Source organism: Physcomitrium patens, chromosome 24, assembly GCF_059467195.1.
Source record: "Physcomitrium patens ecotype Gransden chromosome 24, ASM5946719v1, whole genome shotgun sequence".
Lineage (NCBI taxonomy): Eukaryota > Viridiplantae > Streptophyta > Bryopsida > Funariales > Funariaceae > Physcomitrium > Physcomitrium patens.
Genome location: NC_143433.1, coordinates 11,861,552 through 11,883,662, shown reverse-complemented (window position 1 = coordinate 11,883,662; position 22,111 = coordinate 11,861,552). Strand labels below are relative to the sequence as shown.

General features: G+C 35.1%; 3 protein-coding genes across 4 annotated transcripts; 1 reads left to right on the top strand and 2 right to left on the bottom strand.

The window, feature by feature from the left end:
- The first annotated feature begins 9,872 nt into the window (after positions 1–9,872).
- Positions 9,873–12,775, top strand: LOC112276588 (threonine synthase, chloroplastic). Its single transcript, XM_024508007.3, has 2 exons — positions 9,873–10,774; positions 11,483–12,775. The coding sequence occupies exons 1-2, from the start codon at positions 10,070–10,072 to the stop codon at positions 12,506–12,508; spliced, it is 1,731 nt and encodes a 576-aa protein (XP_024363775.1). The 5' UTR covers positions 9,873–10,069; the 3' UTR covers positions 12,509–12,775.
- A 258-nt stretch (positions 12,776–13,033) lies between these two features.
- LOC112276589 (uncharacterized) lies at positions 13,034–15,312 on the bottom strand. Of its 2 annotated transcripts, none has more exons than XM_024508008.3 (2): positions 15,095–15,312; positions 13,034–14,887 (listed from the first exon to the last, which is right to left on the bottom strand). In XM_024508008.3, exon 2 carries the CDS (start codon positions 14,824–14,826, stop codon positions 13,429–13,431), a length of 1,398 nt encoding a protein of 465 aa, XP_024363776.1. In that variant the 5' UTR covers positions 14,827–14,887; positions 15,095–15,312; the 3' UTR covers positions 13,034–13,428. The 2 variants fall into 2 exon arrangements, with proteins under 2 accessions (XP_024363776.1, XP_024363777.1); XM_024508009.3 differs by having other exon boundaries at positions 13,034–14,878; positions 15,095–15,307.
- Positions 15,313–18,960: 3,648 nt separating this feature from the next.
- Positions 18,961–21,543, bottom strand: LOC112276365 (uncharacterized). Its single transcript, XM_024507612.3, has 6 exons — positions 21,301–21,543; positions 21,096–21,153; positions 20,730–20,801; positions 20,213–20,308; positions 19,520–19,609; positions 18,961–19,298 (listed from the first exon to the last, which is right to left on the bottom strand). The coding sequence occupies exons 1-6, from the start codon at positions 21,432–21,434 to the stop codon at positions 19,233–19,235; spliced, it is 516 nt and encodes a 171-aa protein (XP_024363380.1). The 5' UTR covers positions 21,435–21,543; the 3' UTR covers positions 18,961–19,232.
- Positions 21,544–22,111: the final 568 nt, after the last annotated feature.

Sequence of the window (22,111 nt, the reverse complement as noted above, 5' to 3'; positions counted from 1 at the left end):
CAAATCTTCCAATTATTATTCACATCCACAATGATAATTCACTCATTAAACTTCATGAAAAATAATTCCTTCTTTTAATTCTAATTATATAATTATTTTTAAATTTTTTTTTTCTTTTTTTATTTTTTTAGGTTATTTTAATTTTATATTTTTTACATTTTTTATATTTTTTATTTGATTTTTTATTTGATTTTTTATTTATTTTTTAAATATATAAATTATTACTTCTTAAATAATTGGTAGTAAGATTAATTGATTAAGTTACTATTATTAATCCATAATAAAGGTAAACTCTTAAGTAAAAATTAAAAGTTTAAGTTTTAAGAAATTGAAAATAAAAAATAAAGTTACCAATTAAGTAAAAAGTAAAAATAAAAATATAAAAGTTAAATGTAATAAGTAAAAGTTCAAAGTTCAAAGTTTATATATGGAAGTTACGAGTTACTGTAAAAATAAAAGTGAAAATAAAAACTAAGAGGGATGAAGAGAAGGCACCTTGATAATGACCAAGAATTTAGGGCAGCAACTCCATTCTACTCCAAAATTCGCCAACCATTTGTATCAGCTTCAATTTTGATGATTTTTGCTTGGTTGGAAACCTAACTTAAAGACGCTCCTGCTTTAAGAAACTATGTGGCAATCCAATACCTGAAGCATGCGCAATGCTCCTTCAAAGTTGAATAACTGAGATTGCCATGGCAGCTTACCACCCTTCACTCCAAAATGCACCAAAAAATTAGGATCTACTTCAAACGTAATCAAACGTAATCAAACTTGCACTATTAGAAGCTAAACTAGTATGTGCTCTTATTCTTTAAATTTCAGAATGTTTTAAGTAAACGGCACTGAGAAATGTCTTTTCAAAGACTAGTGATCCAAACTGCCAAGGCAGCCAACCCCCTCGCACTCAAAAATTCACAAAAAAATTGTTTTAGCTCCAAATTATTCAAGCCTAAACTCGTTGGAAAGCTGAAAATAAGAGGTATGTGCTCAAAAAAATTCACTACAAAAATTAAAAGGACCAAAGGCTGATTGGGAAAAATCCGAGGCCCTTTAAACCCACTTAACTATGGAAGTATTTGGAAACCACTAATTCTAAGGGAGTGCCTTCTAAACCACAATAAGCACCACCCACAATACAAAATCAATGATCACATATTCACAAGGTGCACAATGAACATTAGGATCCAAAATGAAATTGGAATTAGAGTTTTAGGCCAAGATTTGGCATGGCTTCGCCCTTCATCAAAAAAGGGAGAGAGGGAGGGCTTGGGAAACCAAGGTACTCTTATACTATTAAGTGATGGCTTGTGGGAGGGCGGCCACATCTCCACCCTTGATCTCCAAGATCCCTAATGTAGATCTATGGCCTTCATTCATCCAAGAGCTAATCCCATCACTAAGACTGATGGCTCTTGTAAGTGGTCAAAAAAATTTTTTTTTTTTACAAATCTAACTTCACCATTGTGTTTAAAACACCTTTTTATGCTAAGATTGACTACTCATCTGTCCCAATCCACATTCATATGCAATTTTTATGAACTTTTTACCTCCAAGAGTTTTGGCAATTATTGAAAATTCCTTCAAAAATGACATCTTCATGGCTCTACTTGTAATTTGGTGGAGAGGTGGTGATCTTGTTTCTTCACTCTATGAGGCAAATCCAATGCCACCATTGCATTTGGAAGGCTTCCATTAATTAGAAAAGCCACTTTGTTACTTGAATTTATTGAATTAGGAGAAAAACTTCAAATTACCCTTACTAATTTTTACTAGAATCTTTTTTAGAAGCTTATGATTTTAATTCACTCTAAATCATATGAAATGATTGTAAGTGAATTCATAGGCTCTCAATCAATTCTTATAGCAATGACTATAATTTCTAAATTACTAAAACTAATTAACTTGCTATTCTAATTTTTTAAAGTCTATTATTTTGGTCTTAATTAATCCAATTTAAAGAATTAGGTTAAGATTTGTACCATCAAAGGTTATAATCCTCAAAATTCTACAAAACTAGATTTTACTTATATAAATCATGATCTAACTTGTTCAATTACTACAAAATATGAGAAAAAATATAAAATTTAATCTTAGAACATAATCTATAACTCACAAGATGGTTTATAGTATCCAATAGGTTAGAAGCATTAAGGTTTATTTAGTATATGTAATCTACAAACAAAGTAACTATTTGAAATATGGAATTAGATCCTATAGTAGATAAAGTAGTTGAAAAATTTGTAGGTCATATCATCTATTATTTTGGAGACTTGTATTTTGGATGCGACCAAATTCAATTGGTTGAAGAGAGTAGAGATTTAACTACCATGAAGATTCTTTTGAATTTAATGAATATGCGAGTCTTACATCAAGGTGCAACTAATCCAGTGGCTTATATGCAAAATGCTATGAACTAAATACTGAAAGAATTTGTACTTCAAAAAATAATTTCATTTTAAGATGACATATCTTTAAAAGGAAATAAGATAGAAGATAAGGATGAGACTATGGAAGTTGAAGGTTTCACAAAAATTATCAAGAAGCATATTGAAAATGTGGCTAAGATATTAAAAAGTTTGAAGTCACTTAATCTCACATTATCTTTGAAAAAATTAAACTTTGGAGTTGATAAAATTCTAATCATAGGATGTATGTGTGGCAGATATAATAGGAAATCAAATCTTGATAAAATTAATGTTATATTTAAAATGAAGGCTTATAAAAAATTTATAAAAATCAAAAGTTTTTTAAGGGCATGTATATTCTATCACGTTTGGATGCCTCACTTTGTTCATATCTCAAAGCTATTATATAAGTTATTAAAAAAAGATAAGAGATTTGTTTGAAAAGAAGAATAAAAGATAGCTATAGAAAGTCTAAAAAAGATGTTAAATTCACCACATGTATTTAAGCAAGTAGATTATCAATGTGGAAGACCACTGGTTGTAATAATAGATATAAGTTCTATAGCAATTGGACGGGCTATTACACAAGATGATGTGGAAGAGAAAAAATTTGCTATAAGATTCGGAGTCAAGTTTCTTACAAAGAGGTAAAAGACTTATTTACAACGTAAAAAAAAACTTTGGAGAGTACTCACCATTCTAAAGGCTAAGAAGAATTATTTGATTGGAGTAAGTATGGTTTTAAAAATAGATTATTTACTATTACTTAAAATAATAATTAATTATAATATTTCAAATATTGCTATGCCAAGATGAATAAGCTACATAAAAATATTGAATCTTTTTTTAGTACACATTATTAGTAAAGAGAACTTGGTGGCAAATATGTTATCTAAAGCTAATGGAATGGATTCAAGTTATGAAATTTAAAACAATTATGAAGATTTGTAACAAAACAAATTAATGGATATTAGAATTTATTTGAAGAAAATAAAAAAATAAAAAAGATGGATAGATAAAATCTTTAAAGATATTAAATATCAATCCTATATATACTTTGGATAAGATATACAAGAATTTGGGCCACATATACCAAGTTTAAGTAAAGGTATTGGTAGAAGGGCTTATATAAGGATATAAAAGACTTTGTGAGCTTATGTACAAAGTATCAAATATAGTCTAAGGTTAGGTTTAGAGATGGATTATATACTACTTATCCACTTCTTATACATTTCTAATAAATAATTGATTTGATAGCTATGCTATTAAGACTTTAGACTACAAAATACTTAATTTTGTTAAGAGAAGAGCTATTAAATTATATTAAAGAGATGGCTTTGAGAACCAAGACCATAGAAGCAATATGCAAATTTATATTATGAGATATCTTTAGTAGATATGGTAGCATTGAGAGGATGAGAGTTACAATAGAAGACAATTGGATGTTGTTGAAGTAAGAGAATTTTTTAATAAGTATGGAGTTTAGCTCAAGTTGAGTACTTCTTATAATTCTAAAGCCAATGGAAAGAGAGAGGGATTATCCTCCTATCATTTATGCATTGGTTAAGGCATGTAAGGATAAGCCAATTCAATAGCCTAAACTACTTTTATTTGCTTTATATGTTCATAGAACTACTCAAAATATTACCACTGATTATATGTCTATAGAGTTAATATTAGGATGAAAACTTATGATACCAGCTAAAAAAACCTATCTTACATGGATTTTTCTATATTAAAAAGATGACATTAATAGAAAAAGATTATTAAAACTTCAAATCTAATAGTTGAGAAGGTTACTTAAAAACCTATAATTTACAATTAAAAGTTTAAAAAAAATATAAGATTAAAAAATAAAGAAAGATTAGATAAAATTTATAGATTGGAGCCTAAGCCTATAGAGATTGAAGATTGGATTTTAGTTTATGATAACAGCTTTGAACATCAGTTTAGTATTATAAAGAAATTTACAAAAAAATGATTTAGACCATATGTGGTAGTTATAATCTATGATAATATCACATATACCTTACATGAGTTAAATGGAGCTATCATTAGAATTCTAGTAGGAAGAAAGAAAATAAAGGCCTTCAATGGAAGAGATAGATGGTTCAAAATAAAAGACCTTGAAGAATTTTTATTTAATATTTGGACTAAGAATATGAAGTAAAAGAACCTATGAGTGATTTAAAGAAATCTCAAGAAGACAAAGAAGAGTAATATATTGTTGTATTGTAATTTGACTACCATATGAAAATATTGTATTTATATATTTGATATATAATTTACTAAGTAACATGGTAAAAGCCATGTTAGTGGATTTTAATTAATTAAAGAATGTAGTTAGATTATTACATTAAAAGAAGGTTATTCAAAAGTACTACTATTAGAATTTACATAACTTTATTTTCTTTTAATAGTAGCTTTTAAGATTAATTTTGGTTGATATTAACTTTTACATGTTTAAAGTCATCTCTATTAGACATTGGTTATCCTTGAAGTCTTATTTTGTTTCTTTTATTTGATGTTTAGGACATATATTATGTAAATCTTATTAGATAAAAGATTGGAGACAGATCTTGGAAGCAAAAAGAGAAGTTAGGGCATCTACATGAATGAATAGAGATGGATGATGAAAATCTCCATTCCTATTGGCCAAAAATCATATCCAATAGGCTTCAAGGAGGTTGCTTGAGGCCTTACTAGGAATTAGGCTTATTCTTTCGAAGTCATTCAAGCTTTGGAGGCTAGGATCAGCAAGTTTAGATTTTTGGCTATGGTTTTGGTATAAATTGTGTGATTTGGAGTTTATATAAAAGAGATATGGACGCTCAAAGTTAAGGTGCTGATTTTGTACCTACTATCAATCTTTTAGACATAATGCATATATACAGAATGCAATAAAAGACCAAAAACTAGGATTAGAGAGAGCACTTTCTTAGCTATATTTTTAACATATTTTTTAATAGATTTTAAGTTGAAATAAAGGAGATATTGGATGTTGAAGTTAGTGCTTGTAATCTAAAAGAAGTAAGTGACCTGATTTACTAATAGTTGTATTTTGAACTATATCTTGAGCAATTTGATAAGTTTTTGACTCAAAATTTTCTAGAATGTGTGTAATTACGTTAATAAATTTTATGCATAAATTTTGTAGTATTTAAGTTTTGAATTTTTGAGATATAAAGAAAATAGTGCTCAAGTACTTATAAGTTAGGATTTAGAGCACCCGCTAGGATTTCTAAGATGCTAAAAGATTAGTAGTGATTTTACAATTTATTTTTTATAATAAAGCTTAAGGATAATAGCTAGGTTATATAAAAATTTGAGAGAAACTAAATAGTTGGATCAAGAGATATGAATTTTTAAAATTCAAGAAAAAAAAATCTTTTGCAAGAAAAATATGTTTTAAAGGATTTTGCTACAATTTAGGCATTTTATATAAAGAAAAGAGGTTTTGTAAGCCAAGACTTTGTATATAATTTAAATGGGGAATAAAAAATTTATTAGAGCTTAGCCAATTAGTTAAAGTTAAACTCTCTACAGATAAATATCTTATATATTTTTAGATTATAAATCACTCTTGACAACAATGTGGCACATATAAGAAGATGTATAGATTTGAAGGACATAGATGTCATATTGCAATTGCTTATAGTATGTAAAAGTTAATTAAAATATATAATATGTTTATAAGTCTTGATGTATATAAGAATGATTAATAGGTTAATTTAAAGAAAGTTGATGTAAAAAAAATATTTTAAAATTTACTTATTTTTATTATAGTATTTAAGTTATATAGGATTTAGATACTTAATATAAATTTTAGAAAAGATAGAAGCTCAAAAATGAAGATCCAAACTACTAAGAAGCTTATTTGGAGAAATAAAAGCAAGATATGGATGGATGAAGGCTAGGAATGAAGGTCTTCATTCTATTGGTTGAAGGCCATACCCAATAGGCTTTCAATAAGCTACCTCCAACCATAATAAGGATTTTGGTGACTTCAAAAGAAGTATTCAAAAATCAAAATTAAGGGTTCTATGGTTTAGAATTTAGACAATAATTAGTATAAAAAATTTAGAGGATTTGAAGTTAAAGTAAAGAAGTTATAGCCATTTAAAATTAAGGCGTCTTTTAAGATGTATTGTTGTTCTTTTGAGGATATAAAAAATTATATGGAAGCTTTTGGAGATTGAGAGATGCAATCACAAGAATGATTTTAAGATCATTGTCTTTTGTAAAAGAATTACTACATTTGGAGTTTTTATAAAGAAATTATAGAGCATTGAAGACAACACATGTAATTTGAAGGCAAAAAGTGAGTCATTTTATTGATAATAATGATTAAAGCCATATCTTGAGTTTTCAAATGAATTTTTGGCTCAAAGTTTTTGAAAGTGTAAGTTATTAGGTTAAAAAGGTATATATCAAAATTTTATAGTAATTGAATACTTAATTTGTGAGATATAAAGAAAATTACACGTAGATATATATAAGAAAGGATTTAAAGCTATTGTTAGGATTTTGGCAATATTTCAAGATCCGTAATAAATTTGTAACTAAAATTTGTTTTTGTAGTTGTTTTAAATATATCAATACTTCATGTAAAATTTTAGTTTTTTTGAATAGTTAAATTGTGAAATATGACCTATTGAAGTTTGGAAAAAATTCACCTTAAAGATATATAAGGATTTAGAATATTTTTATAACATATTGGATGTTCTTTGGCATTTAGAGCTTATGTATTGATGTAATTACTCCTATAGAAATAGTTTTATAAATAAACTTGGTACTTTCTTATTTTAAGACTTGATTAAGCAATTACTGACAATCAAAAGTCTAATGCTTTCTTGAATCAACTTTCTCTATTCCAACAAAGTTCTATTTGCTTTTTTCTTTCTTTCTCTATTTTTCCTTCTATAATTACTTTTCTCTTCCTACTCTCTTCTATTAGTTGTCAACATTTTTTTTCTATTTTTTATTTTATTTTTTGAATTCACTACTTTGAATTTACACTCACCCTCTAATTTATTTAATTTATAATGGAATAGATCTATTATAAAAGACATTGTAAATCTACATTGGCTCAATTAAGAATCAATTATTTATTTTTAAATTCTTTCTCAAAGAATATTATAAAAGACCTATTCTAGCCACTACATCTTATTAATTATTATTTATCTCTTATTCCTATATCTATTCTCTAATGAGTGAATTTGGATACCATAAGTGTTTATTTTTTGTACTAAAATAACTAATGAGTCAATTATGTGACTCACATATAGTATCTAAATAGAAGCTACATGACAACATTCCATAGGAGTTCCAACATGTGTCCAATTTGCAAGACATATGTCTTAACTTGCAAGACAAGTTTCTTATATATACACCACATTATTAGCTTGTACTTCAAGCTACTAACAAGTGTGATATGTAACTAACATATTAGCCAAATGTTCAACCTATCAATCACCTATAGACACATATAAAGATGAAATTGTGTCTATGAAGCTTCTAAAAGCTTTTCTCCAAGATATTATCAAATTAATCTACTTTTACCTATTTCTACTTATTCATATTATCTAGATAATTATTAAAGTACATATATATATATATATATATATATATATATAATACATATTTTCTTTTATAATTTTATTCCTTTTTTTGTTTTTTATAAATCTAAAAACATTGAATTGATTTTGTAACTCTTTTTAATATAAGAGTATGATCTTTTTGCATAGTACTATGGTCTAAAGTAGAGATAAGTGGTGAAGATCATATGATGTAGCGAGATAATGAGTCAATATGTCAATTATTGGTTTATTATGTATTTTACTTAATTAAGATGTCTATTAGATAATTACAATGTCTTTGTAACACTCAAACTCTTATCATTATTTTCATCATGGTATAAAAAATATATTTTTAATATTAGTTTTTTTTTCTTTTTGAAATTTATATATCCAAGTGTTACATTGTGCAATCTTGATACTATTGTTTAGACTCAAACTGAGGATTTGAATATTGAATGCTATATTGTAAGGTGTCAAGGACATGAATCTTTTAGAAAGAAATCCTCAATATACTCTTATATCACTGAAAAGGACTAAAAAGTCACTCAAAGATAATATAATATTAAACTAGAATGGCTATTGCCAAAAATAAGAAGACTAAAAAGTCTTGAAACATGACTAAGGACTAGAAAGGCATTGACAAGAATGAAGAAGGCTTCACTCTTGCTTCCATATATACTCTTAACTAGGAGCTACATAGAGATGTCCTATAGGACCTCCAAAACATGTTGAATTTATAAGATACATATCTTAATTTGCAAGGCAAGTTTTTTATATGTGGGCCATATACTTAACTTGTTTCATAAGCTACCAACATGTGGTTAACTTGTTGATCAAGTTTCTAACTTGCCAATCAACTACAAATACATATAAAGTCAAAGCAATGTCTATAGAGCTTCTAAGAAGCTTCTCTAAAAGATATTATAAAATTAATCTACTTTTATCTACTTTTATCTACTTCTACCTAATTATATAGATATTTACTAGAGTACATATGTATATTTGTGATACAAGGTATGTTTAGATTGTATTCAATTGCATCAAGCGCCAATAGTATTGTGAGCAATGTTGCAACAAACAATGCAAAAGACATTGATAAAACATTCTTGGTAAAATATCTTTTGTAAAACAAATATCCATGATGAACCCAATTGCAAAGCCAATGATATTTATTATGAAATGTTGTACCTTGCCAAACTACTTTTTAATTTAATATTCATACCAATATTGCTATCATTAAATAGTGATGTAGTTTCTATTTAATTTGATAATGGATGGATCAAAATAATGTCAAGTGAGGTTGATTTAATATTTTCTTGTATATATACATTTATATATGTATATATATAAATATATATATTATTTATTTATTTAAATTTATAAAAATAAAATAAAAAATAAAAATATATATATATATTTAAATATTTAAATGATATTAAATTCAAATGATATTTAATTCTTTTAATTTATTTATTTAACTATTTTAGTAAAGTTAATGGAAGTGATAAATGTAACATTTTTTCATCTTTAATTTCAGATTCATCCATATATTCATCCATCCATATTGGACCCAAAGAAGATGAATGAATAGTAAAACGTATTCGAAAATATAATTTATCCAAATTGGCTTTGGAAAAAGCTAAAATCAGGATGGGATTTCCACCAAAGGAGCAGATTTGATGGGCCAGATGGAATTTTCTTCGAATTAACACAATTCCATTGAGGCTCGATCTCCGGGGGTGACGCTTCCTGGCCTCCAGTTCACATTGCGCAGGTCCCCCCGAGATTTCCCCAAGCGTCCGTGATTCCCCCGGTATTCCTGGCCGCAAGGGCTTTTCGTTTTATTAGCCATGGCCACTGGAGGGGACCCTTTTCGGCCGAGTGAGAGAGAGAGAGCTCCCCACCGAGTGAGTGAGAGACTGCTAGAGACTGAGACAGAGAGTTTCTTTCTTCCTTTCAATCTTTCTGCTGCTCTTCCATCCTCTCATTCCTCTGTCTGTCTGTCTCTAATCTCCCTCTCCCCCTCGATCCGGTGTGCCCCACATTATATTTCCATTACAATCATCCCATCTTGTTGTCACAATGGTGGGCGCGGCAGCGGTGGCGGTCTCAAGCGGCGTGGGAGTTAACTTGGGGGTTGCGAAGGGCATCAAGACGTCGAGGATTGCAGAATGCGAGGGATTGCACTTGCAGGTGTCCCTTCGCAAGGATTCGAGTGTAGCTGCTGCCAGGATGGTGGTGAGTAGCAGTGGGAGGCGAGGTGTGGGGGTGGTGAGAGCAGATGCATTGCCTTCGTCGCAGGAAGTGGCTGACAATGTGGCTGGGGCTACCGCTGTGTCGCTGGAAGAGGTAGCCACGGATTCTGCCAAGCCGAATTCGTCGAGCAACGGACCCATGTCGCCGAAGAAGGGCAGGAATGAGAATATCAAGGAAGAGGCGCGGCGGCAGTGCGCGGGCAGCTCGCCGACCACATTCTCGGCCAAGTATGTGCCGTTCACGCCTGGGATGGAGTCCGACGAGTCGTATTCCCTGGACGAGGTGATTTACAGGAGCAAGACGGGGGCCTTGCTTGATGTGCAGCATGACATGGAGGCTCTGAAGAAAGCGGGAGATGGCGCCTACTGGAGGAAATTGTTTGATTCGCGAGTGGGGAAGACCACTTGGCCGTATGGGTCTGGTGTGTGGAGCAAGAAGGAGTGGGTGTTGCCCGAGATTGATGACGACGACATCGTTAGTGTGTTTGAGGGCAACTCCAACTTGTTCTGGGCAGAGCGCTTTGGCAAAGAGGTTCTTACATCCCAATGGACGACTTGTTGCAAACTGAGTTTTTGAATTCCGGAATGTCGGATTTGGTGTTAGGTTATTTCGGAATGGATACGCTCTTCTAGTTGTGCTTGTTCGTTTACGGATTTGACCCTAGTTTGGCTATATCGGCCGTTCTTCCTACTAATCCGAAACTTGGAGTGTTCGTTTCTGAGCTTGTTTAGAGTATTTTGAGAGCATGTCAAGTGTTCTTCTTTATAGTCGACCAGAATCGCGTTAGGAAATTCAGCAACGTCCTCAAGGATCTGGAAAACTTTTGGCGTTGAAACTTGGCAAGCTGTGGGCGGTTGGTTTGTGTTGCTGTTATGAGTTTACTTGGTGCTTTTCGTACTCAGCAGTTAGCACTGTTCACTTGGCTATTTACTGTGTGTGTGAGAGCGAGAAAGTTTGAAAGAGATGCATAATAATTGGAATGCTTGCATTAGTCTACTTGGATTTTCTCCTTGAAGCCTGCGGATTGTCGTTTTGCCTTTTCCTTCTTTTTTTTTTTTTTTTTTTAGAATACTTGATCATGTCTTCTATCATGGTCGTGGCTTCTGAGTTTTCTGTGAATTTGATTCTCTAGCTGACCTTTATGCGAATGGAATCAGCATCCCCATTGTAAGTTCGCAGCAATCTCACTTATTTTTAACGAGCAGTTATTAATTACATGACTTTGAAACGGTTTTGCAGGAATTGGAGATGACTGATTTGTGGGTTAAGCACTGCGGTATTAGCCACACCGGCTCGTTCAAGGACCTTGGAATGACCGTGTTAGTTTCCCAAGTGAACAGGCTGAGGAGATTGGGCAAGCCTCTACTGGGTGTGGGTTGTGCTTCTACTGGAGACACCTCTGCAGCTCTTTCAGCTTACTGCGCTGCTGCAGGAATTCCAGCCATTGTCTTTCTTCCGGCAAATAAGATTTCTATTGCCCAATTAGTCCAGCCCATTGCAAATGGAGCTTTGGTGCTGAGCATGGATACAGATTTCGATGGGTGCATGCGGCTTATCAGGGAGGTGACCTCAGAGCTTCCCATTTACCTCGCTAATTCTCTTAACAGTCTTCGTCTGGAGGGCCAAAAAACTGCAGCCATTGAAATTCTACAGCAATTTGATTGGGAAGTGCCAGACTGGGTCATCGTTCCTGGAGGTAACCTTGGGAATATTTACGCCTTCTACAAGGGCTTTTACATGTGCAAGGAGTTGGGCTTGGTGGACAGAATGCCCCGACTGGTCTGTGCTCAGGCGCATAATGCTAACCCACTTTACAGGGCTTACAAGGACGGCTGGGAAAATTTTAAAGCTGTCAAAGCACTCCCGACATTTGCATCAGCTATTCAGATCGGTGACCCTGTTTCTATTGACAGAGCCATCTATGCTCTAAACCAGTGTGATGGCATTGTGGAGGAAGCAACGGAGCAAGAGATTATGGATGTCTGTGCCCAGGCAGACAAGTCTGGAATGTTTACGTGTCCACACACAGGAGTCGCTTTAGTCGCTCTTCAGAAACTGAGGGCTAGTGGTGTTATTGGTCCCCATGATAGGACCGTAGTCGTTAGCACTGCTCATGGGCTTAAGTTTACTCAATCTAAAGTAGAGTATCACTCTAGTGAATTGCCAGATATAACTAGCCAGTTTGCCAACCCTCCTATCTCGGTGGCAGATGACTTTGGTTCTATCATGGACGTCCTACGCCAAAAGCTCTCCTTGAAGGGTTAATACGAAGGATATTGGGGGTGCAAAAGTGTAGGTTAGCACTGGGTGTCTGTAAATGAAGATTGTTTGGCAATTCGGAGAGGCAAATACACTCGTCTGCACTGTCGAGAGGAACCTCTTCGTGGAAAAAGAAGTTGAGTTTTCCTGTTCACTGGAATTTATCCAGTTTTGACACAGTTCAGTGCGGTAATCTGGACCTGTTGAACACCGGTTTTGTAATGGATTGATAGAATTGAGGCTTCCATACAGGTCGCTCATTTGCAACGGCAACGGTCACTTGTACAATAGCCGGGACTTATTCCCTCGTGCTTACTTTTTAAAGGCTATCCTGTGTGCACGATGTCTGACAGGATAAGACTACTTTTCTCTTTTATGTTTTCAATTGATTTGTCACGCGTGTGAAAGTCGTTAGAGAAATAGCCATGCAAAGTTGGTCCTTGCGCGCTCTAATCCTTCTGGCTCTTCCTTTGTAATTCCCTCATGATTACATCTTACTACCGTCTTGTGAACCAGTGCATGAAGCAGGTATTACGAACAAATGTACTTGATTCATCTCTTGTACCAGGTACGTAGTGCGGTAAAAATGAGTTCGACACTTAATCTCACAACTTCGAAGCCTCTTTCCCATTGAGCAATATCCTGACGAAGTCCAAGACTTAATACGAACAGGGTATTAGATTTTTGTTCGTCAGCTCACTATTAATATCAGTTTCCCCTCGTCTGCCCCCAATAAGCAAAGATGACCCAAACTGTGTAGTAGTTGGAGACACTTACTCCATGCACATGGTTGCCACATATCAAAGCTTCCTCGTATCTACACTAAAATTACCTGAACCCGAGCACAGCCGCAAATGCACTGTCCTTGAACCAAACCATAGTCTCAAATCCAACAACTAAAACCGTAAACCATCTTGACTGACTACTCAAGCCAGGATGGTCTTCCCAAGCACAAAAAGCGTCGAAGTGAAGGTGATGACAAAGATCATGTACAGAAACCCTCTGTCCAGCACAAATCCGTATAAAGATATCCCGGCACGAGTATGCTGCAAATACGTAACCAGTGCCTGCCTCTTTTGGAACGCTTCCAAGTCATGCGACAGCGTCTCCTGAAATAATAAATCCCTGGTGGAGGCCTCCAAATCCTCAGAGCTATTGCCCCTGTTGTGCAGTAGCGGATGTGCAGGGCCATACATGGAAGTTCGGCGATTACTCTCAGTGGGTTCTATGATAACGCTCGGGCTACAAGTCGCAAGAGCATGCCATCTGCTTACACTGGCCACAATGTGCTGTGCTTTATGGGTGATTTTTGCTGCTCCTTGCAGACACAGCACCAAGCCTGTGAGTTGCACCAGCGAGCAGACGGCCAGGTCTCCAGCGCGGAAGAAGCTGATCGACTTGGCAGATAACAGGATCTGAAAGAGGGAGCTCAATTGGCTGAAAATGATGGTAAAAAGTGCGAGGATGAGGAACACACGGAACCTGTGGCTGATAGTTGTGAGCTGGTTGCGGATCTTCATGTGCTCTTTGAGGATAATGGACACCTCGGAGGTCAACTCCAAGAGTTTGTTGTAAGCCCTGAGCCTGAGGATTTGGAGGGAGCACATGAGTCTGAAGAGGACGCACATGAAGAGGAAGACGCTGGTTCTGTACAACCATGAGAGGATCGATGCAAACAAGAGGATTGCATTGATCTTGGGGACATCTGCGAGGAATGGAATGTCGATGGTCACGCAGTAGTACCACCAGGCTCTGTGCCCTAACTCCACAAGAAACGTTGGCAGCAGCATCCACGCAAGCAGTGAAAAGGCAGTTTTAAGCTTGACTTGAAATCCTTCCTGTACTTCAGAGGGCTCCTTCACAATCTTATCCAGGAGAAGCGTTCTTCGTAATCCGAATCTGCGGAGGATGTGGGAGAGAGTGAGAAATGAGACGGTGGCAAGCACAGTCTCCGAGGCTTGCACCAGCTTCTCAAACGGATGTTTCCGGCTCTCGTCACAAGTGTCGCACGAAACAAAGTTGAAGTTGAAAATAGGAACCACGACAGCAAGCAAGACGAAGAGGATCCGCGACCATATGACGCTGAAGATGGTGGACTGGTCGAGCCCTAGCCATGCCAACCCGGACCGAAACTGCACTAACTCATCCCTCGGGTTGGACGACATCCGACGGTATTTGCTTTCAAGCTTAGAAGATGGATCGAAGTCATCTTCCGACTCCGAAAAATGCACTCCTTTCACAATAAACGACTCTTCCGCATCATGCTGCAGCCTATCTTCAACAAAACCCGCCCGAGAGTCATGAGCCTCATACACCTCCTCCATATCTCCACGTCGCACCACCAGTGTCCCAAAGCCTCACACCTTCACACTCAAACTGCTACACCTACACGCATTTTAATCACCAAATCCCAATCACAATCACTCAGCTAAATCCACCAGATCACAGACACCAAACCCACAGAATCTACACAAAAAAAAATCCAGTCACCCACACCACACACTCTCCTCCAAGTCTTCAATGCAACCCTCCAATCGCACACCGAATCTCAACTCACTAGCTCCGACAAGTTGCATCGAAACGAGATCTCACATCTAGATCAGCAGCAGCAGCAGCAGCACCGACATCGACCTACGAAGCCCAGCCAGTCGGGGGTCTAGCCTACACTGTCGACCAGCGCACATCCAGCCACACCATCCCCAAGGGCGGCACTGCAACACAGTATCCGAGAGTGTAGGTTTGGCCCCGTAGAGGCTCCGATGTGGGGAGGCCACAGGCAACAAATTGCGAGTCAAGGATGGAGTTGGAGCAAGAGCAGGGGCAGGAGGACCCATTCTCCGACTCCGTCTCCGAAAGCTTGGCAAAGCTGGTGGCTGCTTGACCAGTTCCTTCGTCACGCAAGGCATCTCCCTTCTTCCCCCCTCCTCGCGACAAAACCGGGCTCAATTTCATGCTGTGCCTGGTGGGAATAAATTGAGGATTTAGAGGAAATGGCAACATGGGTTCTTGCCATTGGGTCTTTTTCCAACAATTGTGGATCCAAGGTGGTGGTTTCAGGACAAAATTTGTAGCTTTTTTCAATTGTTTTGAGGTTATGTGTGATGGTGGTGGTGTGGGTTGAGTATGTTTTACCAAGTGTTTTGAGGTGTTTGAATTTGATGCGACTGCGTGGAGTTTCTGGCGTGTTAGCTTTGTGTTGATGGGTGGAGAAGTTGGAGTGTTAAAGAAGTGCGGCACAAGTGTAAATGTATTAAATGAATGTGCTGCGTTGCTGTATGTGAATTTCGGCACCTTTTGTTTGTCTTTAATATTGATTAATTTCAAAATGTGAATGAGACTCAACTTTTTTATGGTCTGGTTTTTCACAATGATTGTTTAATTCAATGTTGTGTCAAAAAATATCTAATTTTTTTGACTAAGTTCCTGAAGCAACACCCCCATGTTGTTAATGCAACACCCCCTTGGGTTCTCAATTGCTTCAATCTATCCCTATCCTCATCTCCAATCCTTGTCTTAGTCTCAAATCCTTGTCCTAGTCTTAGACCCCCATCCATATTCTCTATCTCCAATCCCCCATTCCTAACCCATGTCCATGTTCCAACCCTCCTATCTCCATTCCTAGCACCCATCCTCCATTTTTGTTCCTTGTCATTGTGAATGGCAATAGTAACCTTGAGCAAAGATGTTTTTTATAAAATTGTTTTGTGATTAAAACATTGTGATATTGCATTGCAATTTTTTATTTGCAATTAAAAGATAATACATCTTTTTTTAATTTAAACATTGTTGAATTACTTGATTATGTTTTGTGTTCATGTAGAATCTAAAATCTTTAGCTGAAATTTAAAATGTGCAAGTCTTTTGAAGTAGACATCATGTATAAATCCATGGCTTAAGGCTTTGGGGTTTAGGATTGGTTTTCCAAGTAAGAAACATGAATTGCTTTAAAAGTTGTATATCTTTTCTTATAAAATAGAAACAAAAATATAGGACATGCATTGGGAATGGAGTTGGGGGATTGCCCACTAAGGGCACAGGCTAGGAACAAGGAGGGGGAACAAAGGATAGACTAATTTTATCATAAGGATCCAAAGAGGTGTTGTATTAAGAACATGAAGATGTTGCTTTAACAACTCTTGTTTTCAAAAAATTGTAATTAATACTTCTATATATTTTTGTGTATTTTAGTGTTTTGTCTAACATGTATTATTTTTAGTATTTAACATTCAAGAACTAAGATGGAGTAATTTGAGCATATTCAGCTTAAGATGGTGAACATTTGTAGGATCAACATTCTTTTGTTGTGTAAAAAACAAAGAATGTTGTTATAAATAAATCTAACTAGAAACAAATGAAATATTTTGATGGTATAGAATATCTCATTTAAGAAGTTGGTTTATGAATTTAATTTATATAATTAGTTGTTGAAAAAACAATATAAATAATAAAAAGAGGATTAATGTTCACTTTTAACACAAAATTGTTATTGTTTTGTTGTGAAACAGAAACAAACCACAACTCTAAAGTTTATACATTATTATTACAACATTACCAGTAGTTTCAGTTTAAAAATAAAACAAAATTCTGAACTTTTGTTTGTGATCCTGTGGTGGCAATGTGCAAACTGTACAAGATTGTAAATTCAATTCACAAATACAAATACTGCATCAAAACCCTTGACAAAAAAAAGACATTTAAAATAATTTATTTAAATAAAAAAAATCATATTTATTACTTTTCAAGGTAGACAGCAGTTTTTAAATAATTTATATATATATATATATATATATATATACAAAAACAATACCAATGAGCAATTAAATGAGAAAGTTTGTCATACAATAGAAATCTTTGTTGATGGTTATCAATGTGTGCTGAAACATTATGTATTTTTTGCATTCAAACTATTTATCTTGAATGAAATTTTCCATACTTACACGGGCCAATGAGGGTTATGGTTCAAATTTATTTCATTTGAAAAATATCTGAGCAATGAATCTAATAATTTACTTGTGAACTAATGATCTAAAATTACATATACAAGCTTTGTAAAAGTAGGTGTGAGATAGTAGATTATTTCAACAATTTTTTTATAATAATCTAAAATAGAAGCTAATGTGAGGTGTGTATCTTTTTTGTAATGTATTTAAATAATTTTTTGGAGTATGTGTAATAATACCACGCATTTTAAAATAATACCAATTATATTCATAGCAACAAGTGCATCATTTTTTTATTGTTGTATTTTAGAAACGTCAATGGATTAGTTTAATGTCCAAAAACCTGGATAGATTTATCATAAAGTTTTGATTTTATAATATAAATTATTTGTTGTTTGCTTAAAACTTATTCTACCTTGTGCCATTTGTCAATTTCCAAAATTTTATTTTTTCATATCATCCAAATTTTTTTATTTCATTTACTTATTTATTTATGCACTTTAAAATAATTTTATTTTAAATTTTTTAGTCCAAAGGTTTTTCAAATGTTCCAATATTATGTTAAAATTATTTGTGTGATTTTAGAAAATTGTAAAATATTTTATTGGTAATTTTTACTCAATTTTTGTTACAGATGAAAAATAGTATTTTATTATAATGATGATTTTAAAGTTTTTGAACACAGTGAACAAAATGCATTGATTTGTCTATATGAGCACTTTACTCGTGTTTGCACATTGTACACCTGCTTTTAAACCATTATTTCATGCAATTTTTTTGGGAAGATGGAAATATCAACAAACATTGATGCATCACCCACATGCCATTTCATCATCTATCCTATTTTTAAGGATGCAGTTAATGCATGAGGACCTAATCCAGTTAAAACAGATGTGAGAAATTACTGTATGTATGTATGAATATATATATATATATATATATATATTTCATTGTGAGTGTAAAGAATATAATCCCACCTTCAAAAATAGAGACAATACTACCATCTCCCATAAGCTTTACTTCTGCATTGTATTAAGAGTGCTATTATTATTATTACTACTATTATTGTTTTTGTGTGTTTTGAAATCCTTCCAACCAAAGATCAATGCATTGTAAAAACAATTCTCGCTTTTGTTCACATCTGTCTTTTTCACTGTGTCAGGATCTCATAAATTTGCCACTGCTTAGTCTTAAAATAAATTTATTAATGACCATTGATTTTCCTCTATGAATGACTTCCAATTTGAACTACATTTGTGAAGTTACTTCTAGAACTTAGTAAACATGTGGTCATAGATTCAAATATAGAGTGAATTGACTTTATTCAAAAACAAAAAATAGAATATGGAGACTTTTCAGTGGGAATTGTGCATGCTATAATTGGATCAAATTCTCGGACAAGCACACACCAGTAGGGATTTCATTCTTTTTTTCCTCTCTTTTTTCAACTTTCAATATACTTTTTGTTTCAATGCCTCAGATCTCTCTGAACAAATTGTTGAAGACAAGGACGCGTAATTTTAGCAAAACATAAGCAAAGAAATTGTTTTCAAGTAAAAATAAAGAAAGACATCTGCAGTCTATTCCTCATGGAGTGCGAGTTTTTTTCTCAAGGCTTACCCAAGTCCAGTTGTGCGACACAAAAAACTACGCTAAAGCTACACTCAAGTCACAAATCCGGAATCGTGGTTTGTAGTCGTCTTCGTAAAGCCAGTTCACTGATTTGAGCACCTTGTGTTGAATAAGCTTGCAATAACTCGCAGAATCGATGGTGACGAAATCATCTAGCTTCACGATTGTTGAGAAGCAAAACCATGAGTACCATTCTCTATTCTTGAAAGGCTGTCCAAGCAACCCTGACACAAGGCAGCATTCACACGGATGGATGAAACAGTCCAAAAGAAACCGGGAAATCAGATATCCCCATAGATTTCTGATAGCTAAAATGTTTAAGTGGAAAAATGGCCAGATGATCACATGTCATATCAAAACTTAAAAGCTTACAAGGATAAAAGAAAAATTATGACTTGGAACTTATTCATTGTGCTAACAGCGATTTGAAAAAACCTCCCAGTACCTGGAGAATGCATAACGCAGACATTTTGTCGACAATGTTTTTCCTTCGCCGCCCTGTGATGTCCATTGACCCTATCACATTCGTCACTGCCTGCGGAAAAAGTAGTCCAACCGACTCACTTGGGTGAGCTCTCCATTAGTGCTCACACGATATCCAAAAGAGACCCTCTGAGCCTGACCCATCGCTTAAAGACAGAACAGAAAATGGTCCAGGAAATGATGCGGCTCAACCAAGCTTCCGTTATAAGGATGTACTTTAGGGGAAACGAAGTGCTCAAAGGAATAAAATCTAAAATGACGTTCTGGAGAAATTGCAACTGAAATGACAAGCTGAACTTGATTGAAAACCATGAGAAGCACATTTTTATTGATCACTCATAATTATCTACCCATTAAGTTCGCAACCCTTGCACTCCTAAAAAAACATTAGGAATCGACAGCCTCCAAAAGTTATCTTAAAATTGCCCGGTACGACTTAGATTTCTGTAGTACACAATGAACACAAGCACAAGGTTCTTCCTAAGCATCAAGGTGAAATGAATATTGAAGTAGTAGTGTATATTAGAGTTTAGGATTTAGGCCAAGAGCAAAGAGCTAAGAATATCGTTGGCATTCTGAGGAACCTTAACGTCACCACATCGTGTTGAAGGAGCTTCGAATTGCGTAGATATTCAGAATCAGGTATGGAAATTACCACAGAAGTAAGCCGCTCGTCCCAGTATACATAGGCAAGGTTTGGGAAGCGACCGCTCATTTGAAGCTCTTTCGCGAAGAGTTTCACTTGTGCACCCTTGAGACATCGACGTGACAGTCACATGCAACATTAGTGCTAAAACATGAATTTGACGACGACTTGACGGACAAAAACTACAAACCAAGGATTCCCCAGAAGACTTATTATCAATAAGTCTATCCAGGCCCAGACCTCAGTTATTTCATTAAGACCTACAAATACTGAGAACATTAGAGACAAAAAATAAGGGCTTATCGACTATATGCCAACTAGGCGATTGGACAATTTCCACGACAAATCTCAGCCAGAGAACGATGACACCAAGAAGGTGCTCACAGATGTATCCGCGAGCTTTACATTTAGTTACAAAATAAATATTCTTTGAAGCTCAGTAACTGCATGCGCATATCAAATGACTATAGATTCAGTAGATTTGACTTGATGAACTTCAGAACATAGACAAAAATGATCATCTTACCTGCTTTCCCTGAAAACCAGTCAATTCGAGAGGGTAGCCTATCACCAACCCAGTGATGTTCATTTCTTGCACCTGTTGTAAATTCAAAACTAAATTAAAACCAAATTAAATAAACTAGCTTGATAATACAAAAAAATTGTGAATTTCCAACTCCAATATCAAAATCCTTTCCACTATTACTTAATCCTGCAAAAATAGCTGTCAAAAGACTCCCCCAGGATAAGCACACCTTTAAATTTCAACTCTAATCGGAGCAAATGCAAAAATGTAAAAATTATCGGTCATCTTCTCAAATTCTTCGTACACACGGAATATCATATAAAAGGAAAAGCAAACAAACAGTCATATAGCGTTCTGAAAATGTACCAAGCTTTCTAGCCGGCTGATGTTTTTCAGTGTTGTGGTATTACTTCGATACATCACACTACACAAGATCGACAATCACCAATCACGCTACTCAGATGGCTTAACAAAACCGAAGCAGTATAACCTAAACATCAATATGCAGAGCCAGAGCAGCCGACATGATGGCACATTTTCATGGTGCGAAACAACAAAGGGAAATTCGCACCTATGGGGCGAGGCAATGCGACACTTGGGATCCGATACTGCCAAGCCTATGTTGCGGCTACCCACATCAAGCCCCAGCAAACGTCCCCCGCTGCTGAGGCGCTGAAAGAGCTGTTTCAACGACACGAGTTCCATAACTGACCCCCCACAAAACAAAATTCAACTAGTGGAGAAGATTGTGACGGCTTCACATTGTGATGGGCAAGGAGGGCAGCATGGCGAGCATCGATGAGAGTCTGAGGAAGAGGGTGGAATCTGAAGAGGGATTAGGCGATTTGCTTCTTGCCACGGGCCCTTCGGAGCTGCGCCGCTTGCTAAACCCTTCCCCCTCCCTGCTGCTCTCTGCGATCTTATTCTTCATTCCTTGTTCATCCTCTGTTCGTTAGCTTTTCTCGCGTTTGTCGATCGTTAATTAGTTCGTTTTCTCGTTCGTTTGTTCCGCTGTTCGTCGAGAACAGGAGGATTGCCCTCTTTGTGGAACGTCTCTATGTAGCCTTGATTCGCAGTTTCACATCCCACTGGAAAGTTGGTGCGTAGTTGCTTCTCTTGGCCTTGCAGTATGTGTTGGTGCAACAGAACTCTTTATTCAAGAGAAGCGGAATATACACGGCAGCGTGAAAGTGCAAATCAAAGTCCTAACCTACTTCGATTTATACACTTGTGGTCAGACTAAGAACAGGTTGTCAACCTTCACAAGGATATCAGCTTCTAGACAGATACATGAGAGCTGAGCACGCACTTGTACTAATACTCCCTCTCGTGCGAAGTTCTCATCGACGTCTTATGTGAAGTTAACAGGCTTCTGTTGCCTC